Source organism: Loxodonta africana, chromosome 22 (assembly GCF_030014295.1).
Source record: "Loxodonta africana isolate mLoxAfr1 chromosome 22, mLoxAfr1.hap2, whole genome shotgun sequence".
NCBI lineage: Eukaryota > Metazoa > Chordata > Mammalia > Proboscidea > Elephantidae > Loxodonta > Loxodonta africana.
This window is the reverse complement of record NC_087363.1, coordinates 42779083-42798990: the sequence shown is the minus strand read 5'-3', so window position 1 is coordinate 42798990 and position 19908 is coordinate 42779083. Positions and strand designations below refer to the sequence as shown.

The window sequence follows — 19908 nt, the reverse complement described above, 5'->3', positions numbered from 1 at the left end:
GGTTGGACCCATGTTTTGACATGTAAATATTTTGTAGTTTAAATGTTCATTTCAGGAACCCCCTCCTATAAGTTCTCATGGTCCCCCATCTCTTTTAATGGGAACAGAAGTCTTCTCGTGACGACTATAGTTTTACCTTCTTTCTTGGAGACTGCTTTTTTTTTTTTTTTTCTCTCTCTCTCTTTTTATGAATCGTTAGATTCAGAAGCAACTTCTTAGCCCTGTAGCAATCAAAGCATTCCTTGTTAGCATGAAAAACAGATTGAGGCAGTGGAGCGTGGGGATTATGCATACAAAGGGAGAAATAGTATGACGTAGAATGGGGCCTACGCTTAATACAAATACATGGAAAAGACCTTTTCGTAAGGATGGTAGTCATTTATGTTGTTCTGCAGGTGATAGAGCTGATAGTAGAAATAATGACTTCCTAAGTGTGGGGCAGATCGAAAGGAAGAAACTGCTCTTTACGCATTTTTGAGGCTGTTAGTAGAACATAACTGTGAAGTCACATTTTTTTGCAGGTGGGGATAGCAGTGCAACGGAAAGCTGGGATGAGGAGCTTTCTCCTTCCACTGTGTTGTATACAGCAACACAGCACACACCTACAAGCATCACCTTAACTGTTAATCGGGTTAGGAGAACGAAACCCAAGAAGCGGAAAAAGAGTCCAGAAAAGGGTCGTGCAGCACCAAAGACGAAAAAAATCAAGGTATGGAGGGTAAAAGTATCTTAAATAGAAATATGCCTGGAGTAGCTCAAGTTTTGGAGCAGCAGTGCACTAAAGATGTTTTAAGACGTTTGATCCAGATGTTCAAATGATGACTTTGGGTTTAGTTGCAAAAATTGGCTAATCTGTGTATGTATACATAGACCGGCCTTTCTTCTGCCATGCTGTACCATCACCACCCACACAAACTTTCTTCTGCTCTAACTCCCATCCCAGGTATAAAATCCCGGCCTTACATGGCACAAGCCCATATGTGCAGCAGCCTCCAGACTAGGCTCCCACTACCCATAGCCACTCCCCACTTCCTCAGCCCCAAAGTACAACTTGAAATTCTTGTCATAGCTACATGCCCACCTCATGTCATTGGGTTGGTTGGTTTTTTTTTTTTCCCCCCTTGTTTAAAAAAAATCAGGAAATGTCTCTTGAATGGTCTAGGCTTCCTCAGTGTTGTGATCACTTTCCTGTATTCTCAACCTGAAAGTCTCCAGGAGAAACCTCTTCTGTTTAGTGTTCTTTCTTCCCCATCACAGCAACTTTGTTGCTCCTAGATGACTTGCCCACCCCTTGCTAAGGGGATTGGTCTTTGTTTCCTTCTTAATTTCAAAAACTGATAAATCCACAGCCTTACTTAAAGTTTTTTATTTACTTTTTCTTTTATTGTCAGGATTGCACATAGGATTGAAGTGATGCATGCTCTTCCCTGTTAATGATATAGCTCCACAATAGAAAATATTGGAGTTAGTCTCATAGTTCATTGGCCTTGAGCTATCCCTATTCTTGATAATAGTTTGGGGAATTCCATTGCACTTGTTACCTAGAGAGAAGGGAACAGAATAGAACACTAGTTCTTGCCTTAGTTGTAGTCTCAGATAGGTATAACTGTCATTTTTGGTACCAAGTTTTGTTTTGTTCTACTTGTTTTCCTCTTTGGGATAGGCATTTCGAGAGGGATCCCGGAAGTCCTTGCGGATGAAGGTAAGGGGTAATCTTCCCTGATGCTGTGTTTTACTTCACTGTGATCTTGCATTTTGGTCAGCTTCTTTCCTGACATTGATGGTCTGAGAATCTTGGATTCTGCTTTTTGTTAGTTTGTAATTGTTGCCATTCAGTTTTCATAGAGCCTTTTTCCAAAGTAGATTTTCTTGGCCTTTTTGTGGAATATTTTCCCCTTCTGTAATCAGCTTTCATTTATTGGTTTTTCATTAGCGGCTTTTTTGGGTGGTAAGTGACATTTTGCTGAACAAAATGAGGCTAATTTGTTCTGTCGTTATGACTGGCCTTGAACCCAGGACTGAGGTTTTTCTGGTAATGCTATAGGATCTCTTATGCACCTACCCTAGTACCATGTTGGAAGGATAAATTTCATCAATAGAAAGCTGTATTGTTGATAGGGATTACTTTTATTGGAATCATTTATTGGCGAACTTGTTTTCTGGCATACCTGTCTGGTTTAGAGGACTGAGATGATGCTAGAGTGTTTCTTTCCTTCAGTTATCAAAAAAAGGGCTTATTAGGCATGATTTTGGAGAGGTTGGAGAATAGAAAAATTATATGTGATGGTTTAAAAGGACTGTTAAGTACTGGATGATAAAAACTGTTTGCCAAAAGGAAATTTGATTATACCGACGGTATCTTCCTTTGCACACACATGGTGTGTGTGTGTGTACACGTACATATACACACACAATACCTCCCGAATCATTACTTATGGCTTCAAAGCATTTAATTAGGATTAAGTCCAGTTTAATTCTATAAATACTCATATCTCTAAGTGTGTTAGTGATACAAAAGCATCTTTCCTGTTATCAGTTGTATGGCATAAACATGAAAATTTTTAGTGAAGATAAGCTTTGTTGTGATTATATTTATGTGGAACTCTATTATGACTGATGTTATCAAAGATTACAACTGACATTTTATCTATAAAGTTTGAAGTCCTCATCTTGCATATACCTAAGACTTGCAGATACCGTAAAGGAGAGAGGAGAGGACTTAGAGCAAAAGAGCATCAGAGGTCTGGGATCTCTTGGAATACAGCCTAATTATTATTTCTTTGATAGATCATCTCCTTTGAGGGGTCAAATTTTCTTTAACTGCTCATTTATTTTTGTTTCATTTGCTTCGAGGGAGCCTTAACTGTACTTACAGGGCAGACAGCCCTAATCCCAGGTTTAAGCTCTTATCTCTGTTGTCAGCTAGCTATCTTACTTCTGCTGGTTCTTAACTTTTAGAAGCTATCAACTGACTCTCGCAGAGAACTACACAAATTTTCTGTGTGATTTCAGGAGGTTGGCAGATATCCCCATACCCATTGCCATCGAGTTGATTCTGACTCATAGTTAACCTATAGTACAGAGTAGAATTGCTCCATAGGGTTTTCCAAGTTGTGGCTGGTGGATTCAAACTGCCGACCTTTTGGTTAGCAGCTGAGCTCTTAACTACAGCACCACCACGGCTGTAATATCCCCTTAACCAAAACCAAACCAAACCCATTGCCATCAAGTCGATTCCAATGCATAGCAACCCTATAAGACAAAGTGAAACTGCCCCATAGGGTTTCCAAGGAGCAGCCAGTGGGTTCAACCTTTTGGTTAGCTCTTAACCTCTGTGCCACCAGGGCATAGATGTGTTAAAATTTTGAGAGTCTTTTTAATTTTGATTCTGCTCTCAGAATGTTAAGTTCAATTATGAATTTTGTGCTCATAATTTGTTCTTAGTAAGAACTCAGCCAAAAATCAGGTGTGAGCCATAAGAAGGAAAGAATTTATTATTTGGGTTTGTAACCAGAAAGTCTCCCCTACTGGAGACTTAATTCTAAACCAGGGTTTCCCTACCTTGGCACTGTTGACATTTTGGATCAAGCAGTTCTTTGTTGTGGGGAGGCTGTCCTGTGCATTGTAAGATATTCACAGCATCCCTAGTCACTACCCACTAGGTGCCAGTAGTGATTGTCCCCCGGCCCCCGCCCCAAGTTGTGGCAATCAAAAATGTCTTTAGATATTAACAGATGTCCTCGGGGGACGAAACTGGCCCTGGTGAGAACCACTGATCTGAAACAACTGAGATGGGGCCTGCAGTGTCCTGAAGAATAGGACGGTAGAATAGGCACAGAGTAGGATTAATGGAACAGCAGCTTCCAAAATACAGTAAGTTTAACAAGTCATATTTAGCAATTGCTTCTGGATGCCTGAAGCTAGGAATATTGTTTGGGACACCCCTAATCCCCAGTCTTAAAAAAGCATCCTTGAGTCGTGGATTTTGCACTGTTGTTTTGCTTAGCTGGTATTGACGCCTCAAGCTACTTTTAATGTTAGCAGGTGATACATTGTTCTCAGTGTGTGGGCCTTAGGTGTTTCTTTAGACTTCTTTGTGTATTGTGCTGTCTTATGGACTCTAGTTAAGAAATGTAGAAAACAGTATTGTTGATTTTTTTCTTTCATTTCCCTGTTTCTTGGGGGGAAAATGGTAGACAGTAATCAATCAGCTATAGTGATGCCAAAGCAATGAAAGAAAGTAATCGTAACAGGCATAAAGATTTCTGTACCGTTTATGGAAAGTATATTTAATTTTGTTACTCCTGGTTTGTTTTTTGTTTGTTTTTTTGCAAGTTTAGTGTGGACGTATATTTTCAAGTAGCTTTGGTACTACAGTGTCTTTTCCTTCTACTCATTACTAGCATGATGTCATCACTGTCAGTGTTTGTTTTGTTTTCTGATGGCATCTTAAGTCTTCAACACCATGGAGGAGAACATGTGTCAGACTTAAGTTGTGTCTCTGTAGCTCAAGCACACATAAAGCTATTTGTTTAGGATGATGTTGCTGAAATAAAATAATCTTTTCTCAGTACTGTCATCATAGAAGGGAATGTTTGTTCTAAGAAATATAGCAAAGTACCTCTCAGACATTTTCTACACTCTCTACCCCCTTCCACCCACACATACTTCACTTCTTCAGAGTATTTAGAACCTGGCTATCTAAATGTCAAAAACGGAGTGCTTGAAAGATACACTCAAAAATGATAACTTTTTCTGTGGATGGTGAGAAGTTGGGTTATTTATTTATTTAAGTCAGATTTATTTTTAGAATGAACACGTATTCGTTGTATAGGGAAGGTAATATGTAACACAAAAAGAAAACCAGTCTCCTGGAGAATAACAAAATAATGCCATTTTGGCCTGGCATGCTAACAGATATTGAATAAATATTGAAAATTAAGCAATACAATATTTTGAGGTCTCTACTATTCTTTTCTATGAAGATTTTCATAGAAATTTAATGTCAGTCATCTGGTAAGAACAATTTGATTTTTATTCCATAAATACCCATATACCTGTTGCCATCGAGTTGATTCCGACTCATAGCGACCCTAAAGGACAGAGTATAACTGCCCCCATAGGGTTTCCAAGGAACCACTGGTGGATTCAAACCGTTGATCTTTTGGTTAGCAGCCATAGCTCTTAACCACTATGCCACCAGGTTTTCGTTATCCCGTAGGAGTGGTCATAAAATCACAGTAGTGCGATGGAACTGTCATCCAGATTAATTTCTCACTTTGTAAGTGGGGAAACTGAGCTTATAAATAATTATCCGTGATATAACATCTCAGTGGTAACAAAACCATGATCGAAGCCAGATCCCCTGCTCCCAGTCCATTACTCTGTTATGCCATGCCAACTGCCAAGTGAAAACAGATTTTCTCTGGAACTCAGCCTGGGTTTTTTCTCCCAATTTTTGTGTGTGGACTCTACTAACCTACCTGACCTTTGTTCTCTACAGAATTCTCCCTCTGAAGCACAGAATTTAGATGAGAATACAACTGAGGGCTGGGAAAATCGGATAAGACTATGGACTGATCAGTATGAAGAAGCTTTCACTAATCAGTACAGTGCAGATGTACAAAACGCCCTTGAACAACATCTACATTCTGGCAAGGAATTTGTGGGCAAACCTGCCATTTTAGACACTATTAATAAAACTGAATTGGCCTGTAATAATACAGTTATTGGTTCCCAAATGCAGGTAAGGCTCAAAGAGTTAAAGGGTCTTTAAGTGGTGAAGATTTTAAGGACCAGGAATTGGGCTTGGATTGGAATTACTGTTTTTTTCAAATGTATAAATCCTTACAGTAACATATTGAGCAGCTATTGATCATCTTTAACCAAAAACAGGTTATGTATTGACTAGAAACTGTCTGGATATATATTTTTAAACTATCTTTATTAGTTAAAAATTGATACATTACAATAGGAAATTTTCATACAGCCCAGATAGGAATTATGTAAAATTAATAGATATCTAAGTTTGTTCTTTATTATTATGTGTGGTTCTTGTTAGGTGCCATCTAGTCAGCCTCCCCGATTCAATGCACAACAGAATGAGACTGTTGTGATCCATAGGGTTTTCGTTGGCTGATTTTCAGAAGTAGATAACCAGGCTTTTCTTCCTAGTCTGTCTGAGTCTGGAGGCTCGGCTGACAGCTGTTCAGCTTCTTAACAGCTTGCCGATAGGCTGTGCTTGAAGTGCATTGACCAGGAGTCGAACTCGGGTCTCCTGCATGGACGACGAGAAGTCTACCACAGAACCACCACTGTCCTGTCCCCCCTTCTCATTCTTACATAATTATAATCTTTTTTTAAAAAGGAATTATTAGGAATATGGAGCTGCTAAATTCTCAATCATGTATTTTTCTTTGATTTTTTTTCACCCTTCTCTGGGATGTCAGGTTCACTCGATGGAGTATGTTTCCTAGAAAAATTGAGCTTATACCAAATTGAAAATTTTCTGATCATTGAGCTAAATAGTGTAGACAGATGAAACTTGAAAATTTTGGTGCCTTTTCCTCAATTAGGAAATATTCTAGGTATCTACGTAGCTCCTGTTGCCCAGTTCTAATGTTAGTATTCTGTTTTTATTCAGCTACAGCTGGGAAGAGTCACTCGTGTTCAAAAGCACCGAAAGATCCTGAGGGCTGCAAGAGATTTGGCTTTGGACACTCTTATAATAGAGTATCGAGGGAAAGTCATGTTACGACAGCAATTTGAGGTCAATGGGCATTTCTTCAAAAAGTAAGAACATCATTCATTGAGCAATGAGGGCTAAAGTGAGTCTGGCTGACCAGTACTGCTGTAAAAATCATCCTAGTTATTAGGATGTTCTTGGAAAAAAAGATTACAACTCAGATAAGCTCACGCCTGTCTGCTATTTGTAGAGAAGTGAAAATAAATCTGCAAATTGTTTAATGTATAAAGTGGTGACGACTCCCTTCCGAGCCAAACATTCCTTGCTATGTGCTTGTTCTTTAATCAAAAGCAGACAAGCATGTGATGTTTTCCAAGTTTAGGCATTGCAAAAGACTGCTGTTTCTTGTGTCAGCATATGCTTCATATTTGGAGTCACGGGGTGGCTTTTATATTTGTATTGAGAATTAAAGGAATTTTAATTATCCCTAGACCATACCCCTTTGTGCTCTTCTACTCAAAATTCAATGGTGTAGAGATGTGTGTGGATGCCCGAACTTTCGGTAATGATGCTCGATTCATCAGAAGATCTTGTACACCAAATGCAGAGGTAAGATTTTTGTAGCAACTTCTCTTTTAATGGAACCAGCAAAGGACAAGCTTACTAAAGAAGCATCTGAAAACTTCACCCAGCTAAAGGTCTGTCGATTAATGATTATAATCTTTCATTGTGAGAGATAAAAACAAAAGCAATGATGCTTTATTCTGATAGGATGAGGGGCAAGGAATGGGTTTCTGTTAGAAAAGAGAAAAATGAAAAAAGCAAGTTAGAATTTGCTAAGGAGATAAGAGCTAGACTGGATAAGTCAGTGAGATTTTATTAAAGAAATTGCCATGTGGTGGAAGATGTCATTTGACCAAAACCAAATGGCCATTTGGTTGCAATTTTTTATGTTTTAAGCATTGTATGGTGAGAGAGATTCTAGTAGAATTTATTTCTCAGTAGCATAATCAGTGCAGCCACATCAAATGTGGCAAGAAGGTCCACAGAGCTTTTCTTACAGGTTGAGGGATTTTAATTTCCTGGTAGAGCTGGAAACCATTCTTAAGATCTAGAGCATTTTCGTCCCTGAATTTGTAATGTTACAGGGCGTCTCCATTTATTTCAAGAAGTATCGTAAATTTTCATGTATTTCTGAAAACAATCACTATATAATAGCATCAGAGTCTATCATGGAATCAAGTAACTACTAGAACTCTAGATGGAAGAAATTATCTGAGTGAAAGGTTTTTTTCCCCTTTTGCATAGAATTTCTGGTCTTTATAATAAATCACCACCCATAAGCCTTGTTCACACAGGTACGGCACATGATCGCAGATGGAATGATTCACCTGTGTATCTACGCCGTGTCTGCCATTACCAAGGATGCAGAGGTCACCATAGCGTTTGATTATGAGTACAGTAACTGGTAAGACCTCGGAAACCTTTTCTAACGTGAATAGCCTTGCCTTACATATTAAGCTATTCAGTTCTATTAAGTCTGCTTGTGGTCCTTGCTCTTTCATTCTTTGTTTACTTAATGTTTTCATGAGTAATGCATTTTCTGCTTAGAAATTGTAGAGAGCGAGACATTTTTTAGAGATACAGGTATGTTGTATGACAATGCTCAGAAATCTTATTCCTTTATAGCAAGAATAGCAGAAAGGGTATATGAGAGACTCCTAGAAATTGCAGTAGCATCTATTGTTATGCACAGAGCACTTGTTCCAGGGGCCATACAGAATAAGAATTTAAAGATTTCACCCCATCCACTTATATCTTGTAATCTAGCTGTACATGATTATCAGAAAGATGACGAGTCATACATGAACGTGCAGTAGGTTTGGTAAAATAGATGCTTTCTCCGTTGGTCATTTCAGGCAAAGAGAGGTTATGTGGTGAAGTGGTGTTTGGCCCAAGTATAAGGAGAAAGGGCATTCATAATAAGTAGGGAATCAGTAGGTAAAAGTAAGAACATGGTGAGAGTGAACCTAAAATAAATACAGCACTTCAGATCCCGTCACCGATTCACTGCCTACTAAATAGCATAAAAACAGTTGGGAGACTTGAATTTATTAGGGAGTTTCATTCCTTTCCACTGGTTACATGAGTTAGGGTTATACAGAGCAGCACAGAATATCAAAAATATTTATAGGACTCTGATACCTCAGTTTGGAGCCCTAGTGGCACAGTGGTTAAGAGCTCAGCTGCTAACCGAAAGGGTGGCAGTTCAGATCCACCAGCCACACCTTGGAAACCCTGTGGGGCAGTCCTGCTCTGTTCTGTAGGGTCGCTATGAGTCAGAATCAGCTCTGCAGCAGTGGGTTTTAATATCTCAGTTTAATTTATTCAGAGACAATACTAGAGGAAGTTGTTATACTCTACTGACATTTGGAGAGAACGAATGGGTAATGTAGCAGATTTTCAGAGGCACTGAAACAGGCACTTTTGGTGTTTCTTTGGAGCAGTAATTATAAAGTGGACTGTGCATGTCACAAGGGGAACCGGAATTGCCCTATACAGAAAAGGAATCCCAATGCTGCAGAACAGCCACTCCCACTTCCTCCAAGCCTACCCACCATTGGAGCAGAGACCAGGCGTAGAAAAGCACGACGAAAAGAGCTAGAGATGGAGCAGCAGAATGAGGCTCCAGAGGAGAATAATGACCAGCAACCAGAAGAAGTTCCAGAAAAAGTAAATGTATCCAGTGATCATGAGGTAATCAACCTTGATCAAATGTTGTTCCTATGGTATGGATCCCCTCCATATGAAGAGATCCCAGATCACCACATGTTTTATGTAGAGAAACTGTAGTAATACTTAATGCCCTTTATATCAAGGTGGGTGTGTGTTCATTCATTCTTTTTGTTTTACGATGTCAAGAACATCCTTTTGGTTGTTTTCCAGGTTTTGGTCCAGAGAACTGGGGTTTTCTGTGTTTATCATGTTGCCATGCATGAGTAACACTATAAAGCTATCCTTCCCCCACCCCCCCGAAAACTTGATTTTTCCCACACCTTACAAATACAGCTAAATATTATCTCTATTTTAAAGGAAATAGACAATCCAGAAGAAAAACCAGAAGAAGAGAAAGAAGAGGTTGTAGATGACCAGGAGAACCCAGCTCATAGCAGAAGGGTGGGTACCTTCTAACATCCTTTTGCTCCTGCTAATTTCTGCTCCCTGCAGCATGTGAACCCCTTCTGTTCTCCTGAGTTTGTATCATCTCACTTCCTCAATGAGATACCATCCACCTGTGGGTTATATTTTGGACTTTTTCCAGAAAATAGATTTCAATATATTTTTGTACACACAGACAACAAACTAGTTGTCTGGTGACTGTTATCTAATGATGACCTTAACGAGAATTTCTACTATAATCCTACTAACAGTCTGATTGCAAAAAAAAACTGGTTAAAACAGAGTATCTGTGTTCAGGTTATTTTGCACTGATTTCAGAATTTGCTGTGTTTGTGTAAGTTTTGACATTTTTAAAAACCTTTCAGTCATATGAATGCAAAAATTATGCTGAAACCAGCTGTGTTCATTTCTATCCTTGAGGAGAAATATTTTAGGGAGAAGTTCAAGGAAAATCTACTTGGCTATTTCTGAACTCTGAAAATACAAAGAAAAATTGATTTTGATGGCTATTTTTCTTTTATATTAAAATGTTTCAAAATAGCTGACCTTTTTTGAAAAGTTCAGGTTTAACCTTAGTGTCCTTCATAACTGCTTTTATTCTCAAACATTTAAAGTGAAATATTTTGTTTTTAATTTTCATCTTATGTTTTCTAAGATATATGTGTCATCTTACTGGTAGCTAAAATGCGTTTCTATAAATTTCCATTAGTAATACTTACAAAAAGGTTGTCCGTTCTTTTCCTGATTGAGGCCTCCTTTTATCCAAATTAGTCTTCTTTCTTATTTTGTTTTTGAAGAGGTCTTTGTTGTTGTTGGGTGCCATCGAATTGATTCCAACTCTTAGCGACCCCATGGGACAGAGTAGAACTGCCCTATTAGGTTTTCTTGGCTGTAATCTTTGCGGAAGCAGATCACCAGGCATTTCTCCTATGAAGCCGCTTGGTGGGTTTGAACTGCCAACCTTTTGATTAACAGCCAAGCATTTAACTGTTTTCGCACCAGGGCTCCTTGAGGAGGTCCTTAGCTAATGCTGTTTCTTTCTAGACGCGGGAAGATAGGAAGGTTGAAGCCATTATGCATGCTTTTGAAAACTTAGAAAAAAGAAGGAAACGGCGGGATCAGACCTTGGAGCAGAGCAACTCTGACATAGAGATTGCTACCAACACCTCTGAGACTCCTGTGGTAGACGAGACAAAAACTGAAGCCTCTGAATCTGAAGTTAGCAACCCAGCTTCAAATGTTGCCGTCCCAAGCACCCCACAGAGTGTTGGTGTGAACACCCGGAGGTCTTCCCAGGCAGGGGTAAGAGATGAAAAGACTTTAGGCCTTAGACATCCTCACCTTTGCTAATGTCAGTTTCTTATCTTTGAATGGTTAAGATGAGTATTTTCAGTTTTGCCCCATATCACAATAAATAAGGCCATGTAAATTAGAGCCATTTTCATCAGGGAGATAGATGGGTGACTACATTATAATTTGAGTGACTAGATACCTTCAGACTAGAATGGAACTTTATACTATTTTTGCTAGATAAACTTGGTGGTGAATTCATAGAAATCATTTGGTTTCTCTGTTGGATCTTCTGTATACCACAGTTTTGTGTCTGGCCTTTCATAGGATTCTCTGGATAAACTCAACTTTCCCTGCCTTACCCTAGCCGTGAATCCAAACTGTAAGCTAAAATCTCAGTACGTGGGAAAGAGAAACCAACTCTTCTGAGTTCTTTTCCTGCTACGAATCCTAAAATTAGTTGGCTACCTTGAGCTGACTTTGGCCTATTTTACAAGTGCTTATTAGAAACAGAAATAACTAACCCAGACATCTGCCTAACTAAGCCTTTTTAGCTGACTTATTGTATGAATTTTTTTCTTTAAGGAATACATTTTAAATTCCCTGTATCCAAATCCCCACCTTTTTCACCTGTAGATACTTAGAATGCTTACCGTGAATAAGCAAATGGATAAGACATTTACTAATAAGAAATTTCTGATAAGCTCTTGACCCTGCTATTGTTACAGGATATTGCTGTAGAAAAACCAATTCCTAAACCACCTCCAGCAAAGCCTTCTAGGCCTCGACCGAAGAGTCGAATTTCTCGGTACCGGACCAGTTCAGCCCAAAGACTAAAGCGTCAGAAGCAGGCCAATGCACAGCAGGCAGAGTTGTCACAAACTGCCCTGGAAGAGGGAGGAAATAACAGCTTAGTAACTCCTACTGAAGCTGGAAGTGTAGACAATTTAGGAGAAAACAGGCAATTAACAGGGTCTGACCCAGCAGTGGTATCGGTTGTTGGATCCCATGTCAACCGGGCTGCATCGAAGTACCCTAAAACCAAAAAGGTAAGTCACATCTTCTTAAGGCTGATTCTGGCAAGGGATATGTCTTAGGAAAATATGAGGATCTATAATCCCCAGGGAGGGGTGGGAAATCTCAGTATTATTAGATAAAAAATTCTAGGTAAAATGCTCTGATACAGAGGGCTGAAGTAATCGTATCTTTCTTTTGTTCTCTTAATTTTTAAGCAAAGCCTAAGTCACTGATAGCTGAAATTATTCCTCTCTCAATGGGCAGGGAGAGAATGCAGGAAGATATCCTTGTGTTCTGAATGCCCAATTCATATATTCACTGCAGCTGCTACATATCTCTCCGTCCTAGCTTCTAGACGAGATTTGTCTTTTTGAGCTGCATTGCTGTCTCTGGCTTTTACATCTGCAGCATCAACTAACGATCTCTTTTTTTACCATAGTATCTAGTTACAGAATGGTTGAATGACAAAGCAGAGAAGCAAGAATGTCCTGTTGAGTGCCCTTTACGTATCACCACGGACCCAACTGTGCTGGCAACGACTCTGAACATGTTACCTGGTCTTATCCATTCCCCATTAATTTGCACCACTCCCAAACACTACATTCGTTTTGGTTCACCCTTTATCCCTGAGAGGCGCCGAAGGCCCCTTCTGCCTGATGGCACGTTCAGCTCTTGTAAGAAGGTATGTCTATGTTCATGTGTTTTTTTCACTAAGGATGCCTATAATTCTGACATATCTAACGCATTGTCTAGATAACCACTCTCTGCCCCTGTGAGTTTATAATGAGTTAGTTGTTCAGCCAGGAATACTGATGCATCAGGAGTCAGTGGTGCTTAAGGTGGACTGTATACTGCATTCTTGGTGCTCAAATTTGTGAGTATTCACTGTTGTCTTTTCTGAGAGCCCTTGAGGTTACTGAGTGAGTGCGCACAGCTGTTGATGACTGGGTAGGGAGGGGTGTTTTTTGGGTGTGCTCTTGTGGTATTGGTTAAAATGCCCATTTGTGATATACTGTATGAAATTGGGCTCCAGGTACTCTAGAGCACTGTTGCATAAGTTAAAAATGATTGAGTCGTGTTTTAAATTAATCAGTATTATTATTTGAAGGAGATTAAAGGAAAAATCTAATTGTAATTGGCACAATTTGTGTTCCCTTGATCAAATGACATGTTGGATTGTTTATTCCCTAGTGTATATGGAACCACTATAAAAGACTCTCTCTGCCTCTCTCTCCTCTCTCTAGTTACATATCGTTTTTGGATCTAGTGGCAATAGTTTTTTGGTGGCTGTTATGGAATGCTCTTTCTTAATTCCCAGAAGCCGTGCATATTTTCCAAAGGTGTCTCTCAGGAATAGATCACTCCCTCAGACCTGTAATGTCGTTTCCGTGTTTCTAGAAGTATAGGACAACCTTTCATTTGGTCTTCCTTTGAGGTAGAGTCTGTTCCCTGGAACACCCTTTTCTCTTATCCTCAGATCTGGATTCAGGCTGCCTTCCTCAGTGTCTGCCATTGCCCTCCTCCACTGGCATCACGTACATGAGGATGCTGCATGTAGATTATTTGATGTGATGAAGTCTCCAGCTCCAGGCAGGTCTTCCCTGACTCCTCCAAACTTAAAGCTTTTCTCTTTACCCAAAGAACAGAACTTATTTCTGGGGGGAAGGGGGGTGGAAGGCGAGGCAGAGTGGTGTGGGATATGGAGGGAGGAGGGCAGCAGGGATCTGTGCAAAAGGGAAGGGCACTATTGCTGAATGAGCAGCACACATTGAAGAGAATCTTTTCCTGATTGCACATCTTACCTAAGTATCTGAGTCACTTAATGGTTTGGGAAAATTCCCAAATAGAAGAAACTCTAAAGAGAAGTTTGACCGTGAGATCCTTGTCAGAAGAGTTTGTAGATAATGCAGTAACATGATGAGTGGTGGAAATAGGAATAATGACAGATCCCTTAAGAGAAAATACTAGAAAATTTCTCAGAAGCTGTTTTCTACAGGAAATTTGCTTAAGCAATAAAACAGGGTTGGCTCTCAGGGCATACTTCCTTACACCAAGTCAGTTAGACAGACTGATTTATCTTGGATCTTAGATTACCTGAAAAGAAAAAGTTTTCTGCCTTGTAGTCAGCACTACAATTAACCTTCTTCAGTAATACAGATCTGTATTAACTCTGGCATGGCATGTGAAACTGAGAACCAATCTTCCTGCTATGTCCCTCATTAAGAATAACAGCTGAAAATCTTAACTGTATTGTGAGAATAGTATTGAAAAATTAAGAGTATAGATGATACGGTCTTTAAAGGAGGAGCAAGTTGAGAGATGGGTTAGTAATATATACGAAAAAACTTTCCTTTTGTTTTTGGCTAAATATAGGACTAGATTTCTAAGGGTGTTAACTGTTGAAGCATCTTAATCAAACTGGGGAGTAAAATCTCCTCTTTTGGCCCTTTAAGAAGGTTAGACAATTATTTAGTACAGATTAATTGTGAAGTTGGATAGCAAGTAGTAAGGACTAGCCTCTTGAAATGCGTTCTTGATAGTTCTGATGCCGCAGTACAGTATTTCTGTTCTCATCTTTTCCAACTAGTTTCGACCTGTAGATTCCAAAAACATGTGTTCTTTCAGTTGGATATAGTAGAAAATCCATTCCTTTGAGCTCTTTTTACTTAGCTGTGGTTTAGGACTTGCATCTGTACCTCATCTTTGTATCTCCACTGGCGACGGATAGAAAGCCCATTTAGCTAAAACCAAAACTAAGCCCATTGGCATCAAGTCTATTCTGACTCTTAGCTACCCTCTAGAACAGAGTAGAACTGCCCCAGAGGGCTTCCAAGGGTGTAAATCTTTGCAGAAGCAGACTGCCACATCTTTCTCATGGGGAGCGGCTGGTGGGCTCGAACTGCTGACCTTTTGGTTAGCAGCCAGTAGGGCTCCTTTCATTTAGCTCAAGCCCTGTTGCATTTTCTAAATGTGTCTGATCATCCTTAGTCTCGTTTTATACAGGCTTTCCTCAAGCACGTTTATCCATATGTGTCATGGTCAGTCTTTATGAATAGTTGTTCAGGTTATGTACACCGGATTATCACAGCAAGATTATTTTATTTAAATTGGGTTCTTGCTTCCAAAATTGTTTAAGTTTAAATCTGAATTGTTTAAGTTTAAATCACTGCTTTAATATTTGCTGTAACTGTATCAAGACTGTACCACAAAACAAGAATGTCACTTCTTATGGAGCAAAGTTAATGAAATTGGGTTTTTTCACTAGAAATTGAACTCAGCTCTATCCTGGTTGGGGATGGGGAAGAGTTATTTTTAGATTGGTTGGAAAGGATTAATCTAGTATAGGGCCCAAGAAGGTTTCCTTGATTAGACAAAATTGTAAAAAAAAAAAAAAATCGTGACACTCCTCAGAGAAGAATGTAAGTTAAATAGATGAGAAAAACTATCCTCTGTGGGATTAGTTAGAACAGCGTATTATTCCTGATAGGCCCCCTGATTCATATCTAATTAAAGAATCTAAAGGCCTCATAAGTTAAAAACAGTGTAAGGCAAATTAAAGTTGCAATTGTATATTTGCACCCCATGGTAATATATCAGCAGATTCTTAGAGTATTTGACAGAACATTTGATGACCAGCTTATGGAGTTTCTAAATTAAATTGAATCATAGTACTTAAAAAGCATGTTATGGTATATCTTGTTGAATCTTATTTCGGTTCTCATTCTAGAAGCATTTGTAAGTGGCCAACAACACTTGCAGTACTGTCCTACTTTGTTCTCTCTAAATCGTCTCTAAATTCGCCTTGTACACATAGTAAATCTGGGACATTTGGTCTTCCAGATTTCTTAGAAGACACACTTGCCTGATTAGGAAACACTGGTGTTTTGCATTGGTATTCCAGTGTGTACACTGGAGGGTCATTCATCTGTGTATCTCTATACATGTCATTGAAATTTAGTTAACAGTCCTCATTGAACATATGTGTGACTAGTCCTATGCTGTATGATTTCTTTACATTAGCTGTCTCACTTAACCTTCATGACAGTGTTGTGAGATTGGGATTATCGGTCTTGATTTACAGATTGAGAAGTTGAGGCTCAGAAAGCTAAGGTAACTTGCCCAAAGTAAGTCAGCTACTAAGTGATACAGCCAGGTTTCAGTCCAGGTCTTTTGTGCTTGTAAACACATATTTCCGTACTCTTTCTTCATAATAATAAGACTCTTTAAAAATATTTCTCTCACCCTCTGGGCCCTTAAAATGTCTTTTGCAATTTGCTTGAATACAGAGTTTTTCAGAGAAATGTTCTTATGACTTTAACAACTGCAGGCAGGAATTGGAGAGGGTGGAAGAGGACTTGTGAGGGGTTCTAATTTGTTATCCATAGGAGTGATTGGAACTTGATAAATATAAACAAGTGTTCATGTTTTCTATTTTTATGAGCCCTGGAATATTGTGGAAACACATAGCAAGGCCAGGGTGAATGGGTTTAACCAAGTTTTCCTGTGTTTGACCTTAATAGCTAACCATAGAAGCATCTTATTCCTTAGAATGCCTCTCTTCTGGTTTTATGTTCCCTTTTTGCAGTCATCAGATCTGGAATATAACTTCTTTTATGGGTTCATCTGCTTAACACCAGAAATAAAAGAAATTAACTTTTCTTGGAGCAATGCGCAGATGACAGGGTTTCCGAATGAATCCTGTCATCTCTTCTGAAAAGAAAAACTTGTACTAAAGGTATCTGTAACAAAGGGTTTTTCACTCATTTTGCCCTGTTGGGCCTAATTTTTACCACCTATATAAAATGAGTGCTTTGGACAAGATGACCTCTAAGGCCCCTTCTAAGTTGTAAGCATCTATGATTCTGGTAATTCATATTAACATCAATATTCGGTATATAAGAGTTTATTCTTGGTCTTGTTTTGGCTTTTCAGAGCCTTGGTCATATCCTAAAACATTGATGTCATTCAAATAACTATTGAGACCGCTCTCTTGGATACTCATTCACTCTTAGCACCTCAGGTTTACAGTTTTATTTCTGCTTTCATTTGACAGATCATAATGACATTTACATGATGTAAAATTTTTCCTGGTGAATTTTTCCTAGATTATTTGTTAAGTTTCTAAGGGAAAATCTATTCGAATTGCTGTCTTTGGTGAAGAGAATATTTGCTTACCTGTAATACTTGTTCTCTAAAAGGTGTAAAATTATAATAATTCCCCTTGTAAAATTATAATAATTCATCTTGGCTCTTCCTGTTTGGGGGAAGGTCTGACTCAGAAATTGAAATTTATAAAAATTTGATCTGTCTTGTCAGGGCAGGAGAGCCACAGAGTGGTGAGAACCTACAACTGTGTATCTTAAGAGAACACAGTTACAGTTAAGAAATTTCTGTCTTCCACAGGATGTGTAATTTTATTAGCATAATCTTTGCAGTCTTAGTGTCTGATCTAGATTTATTTCTCATCTATTTAGGTTCTAATAGTTATTACAGAAATATGTGACTGATTAGAGCTCTTCTTTACCTTTTCCCCTTTTTTATTTCTGCAGAAGGTTCTTTGTTCTGATGATTTGCATTCTGCATGCATACTTTAAACTACTTGATAAGGGTAAAAATCCACAGACTATTGTATTTGCCAGTAGACTTTTTAGAATGAAGAGCTATTTATTCTCATCCAGAGTCTTCCTGTGAATCTTTTCTGTTATCTCTTCAGGAATCAACAGCAGGCAACTTTTAAAAGATCTTTGTCTTCCTTCTAGGCATTTTTATGTACTAGCTGCAACATCCTATATGATCAAAGTCTCTCTTAAATGAATGTTAAGTTTTCTTCCTTATCTCTTCTGCATCCTAAGTAGTATGAAATGTTGAACAGTAACCTTTTTTTTTTTTTTTAAACTGGTTTTCATTTTTTTAATGGACTCTAATTGTGTGTAATCAACATTTCCTCAGTTATGCCTGGTAGAAGGAGTTGATGGGGCAGTGTTCTAAAATGCTGAAACACAAGACATAAAATACTTGATTGTGAATTGAATGTGTGTATTGGATTGCATTTCTCACTTGTTGATGTGTAGTGACTTGTTTAATGCATTTAAAATAGGTATACTAAATAGTTTTAAATGATTATTGATAATTCCTTGGTTCTTTTCCCATTATAGCGCTGGATAAAGCAAGCCTTGGAAGAAGGGATGACTCAAACATCATCCGTACCCCAGGAGACTAGAACTCAGCACCTATACCAAAGTAATGAGAACAGTAATGCTTCTAGCATCTGCAAAGACAATGCAGGTACATGTCTTAAGACCTTTCTGGATATATGAACAGTGATTATTTAAGGGCCACATAAAAAAATTTTTTTTCAATATGAATACTAAAAGTCTGATACAAAAAAAATAGCATTGTTCTCTAAATAGTTACTTTACATCTGTCTTTACAGAGAAAGAGATCTCAAGTCAGGGATCAGTTTTCCCAGGACGACAAAGAAGGAACTAGACAGTGTACAGATAACAGCAGAAATGGTTATGAAAAGGTTAGATACATTTAAAGTAGTAAGTTTAGGAAATCTATATCCATGTTTGTAAGAGGAACAAAGGGCGTCAGAGTGGTGGAACACTAATACTCAGAGAAGAATCAAAATTCTAGATGATTGAATTGGATGAGGGCTTGGTTGAAGGGGCAGAGAATGAATAAAGTAAACAAATTGTTAACAAATGGCAATTTTTATTAGGGCTTGCACAAGTAGTGTAAAATTGTTCAGAACACACAGCCTTGAATCCAATTTAAAGTCCATACGTGTTTTGTTTTGTTTTTAACTAAGTGGCCTCTGAAGAATCTCTGGTCCATTAGTCTCACAGAGACTTGCAGGAGTTTTCACTGAATTGCAGTTAAACAAAAGCACCAGTGCGTTAACTTGTGATACTAACTTAACTCTTTTTGAAGCAGTCTTTTTATCATTTTTTGTGTTCCTTTTTTACTTTTTCCCCTTTTTGATTTCTGCAGAAGGTCCTTTCTTCTCATGATTTGCATTATCCATGAATACTTTAACTAAATTACTTGATAAGGGTAAAAATCCCACAGACTGTTCCATTTTTCAAGTAGACTTTTTTAGAAATATTCTCCTATCAATATCATTTAATTGAAAAGTACCTTGTGATTTCACACTATTACTATTTCCATAAGTTTATGTCTAAATCAGTTTTCTGAATATTATGCAACCAAAACAAGACAGCAACTAAAGCTCATGTAAGACTGCAGCTAACGTGACGGTTCCGATTCTCCTAGACCCCACTTCATTGTTCCTGTTCATTGACTTGCTGAGTAAATAATGATGACTCGAATTTGGATTAATTCCTGATTTAGATCTAATTAAATAAATGCATATTAGTAATATCTGCTTTATATTAAAATTGTGTATAGTATTTTAATGTGGGTTATTAAAATACATATATTTTTAAATTATTGACAGCTCCTTCTCCTATCTCTAGATTGGATGATATCTCATAAATTATCACTTGTGTAACCTCAGGATAATAAGATCCCAGTATAGAACATCTGGAAGATGAACGATACCGTGCATTTAAAATCTTCCATTATGTACTTTATCACAGATTTAGGGAGAGTTAGTGAAACGAGATTAATATGAAGAAATCTTGGTGCCAATTTATTGGCAGTTTTTAAAGTGTAGTGAAGATAAAATTTAGCTGAAATATTCTTTCTCGTACATAACGCACGCACATGTC

General features: G+C 38.2%; 1 protein-coding gene across 21 annotated transcripts in view; it reads left to right on the top strand.

Annotated features, from left to right (window-relative positions):
• SETD5 (SET domain containing 5) overlaps positions 1 to 19908 on the top strand; it is a 76661-nt gene that overhangs the window by 39013 nt on the left and 17740 nt on the right. For 14 of the 21 annotated variants that reach the window (XM_064274964.1, XM_064274962.1, XM_064274957.1 and 11 more), the window contains 12 exons: positions 522 to 709; positions 1664 to 1702; positions 5504 to 5746; positions 6644 to 6792; positions 7177 to 7294; positions 8044 to 8153; positions 9190 to 9442; positions 9779 to 9862; positions 10910 to 11167; positions 11884 to 12204; positions 12612 to 12854; positions 18328 to 18457. In XM_064274964.1, coding sequence (XP_064131034.1) covers positions 522 to 709; positions 1664 to 1702; positions 5504 to 5746; positions 6644 to 6792; positions 7177 to 7294; positions 8044 to 8153; positions 9190 to 9442; positions 9779 to 9862; positions 10910 to 11167; positions 11884 to 12204; positions 12612 to 12854; positions 18328 to 18457 — 2136 coding nt within the window. The remainder of the gene's footprint in view (positions 1 to 521; positions 710 to 1663; positions 1703 to 5503; positions 5747 to 6643; positions 6793 to 7176; positions 7295 to 8043; positions 8154 to 9189; positions 9443 to 9778; positions 9863 to 10909; positions 11168 to 11883; positions 12205 to 12611; positions 12855 to 18327; positions 18458 to 19908) is intronic. The other 7 variants (XM_010590017.3, XM_010590019.3, XM_064274973.1 and 4 more) reach the window with 3 other exon arrangements.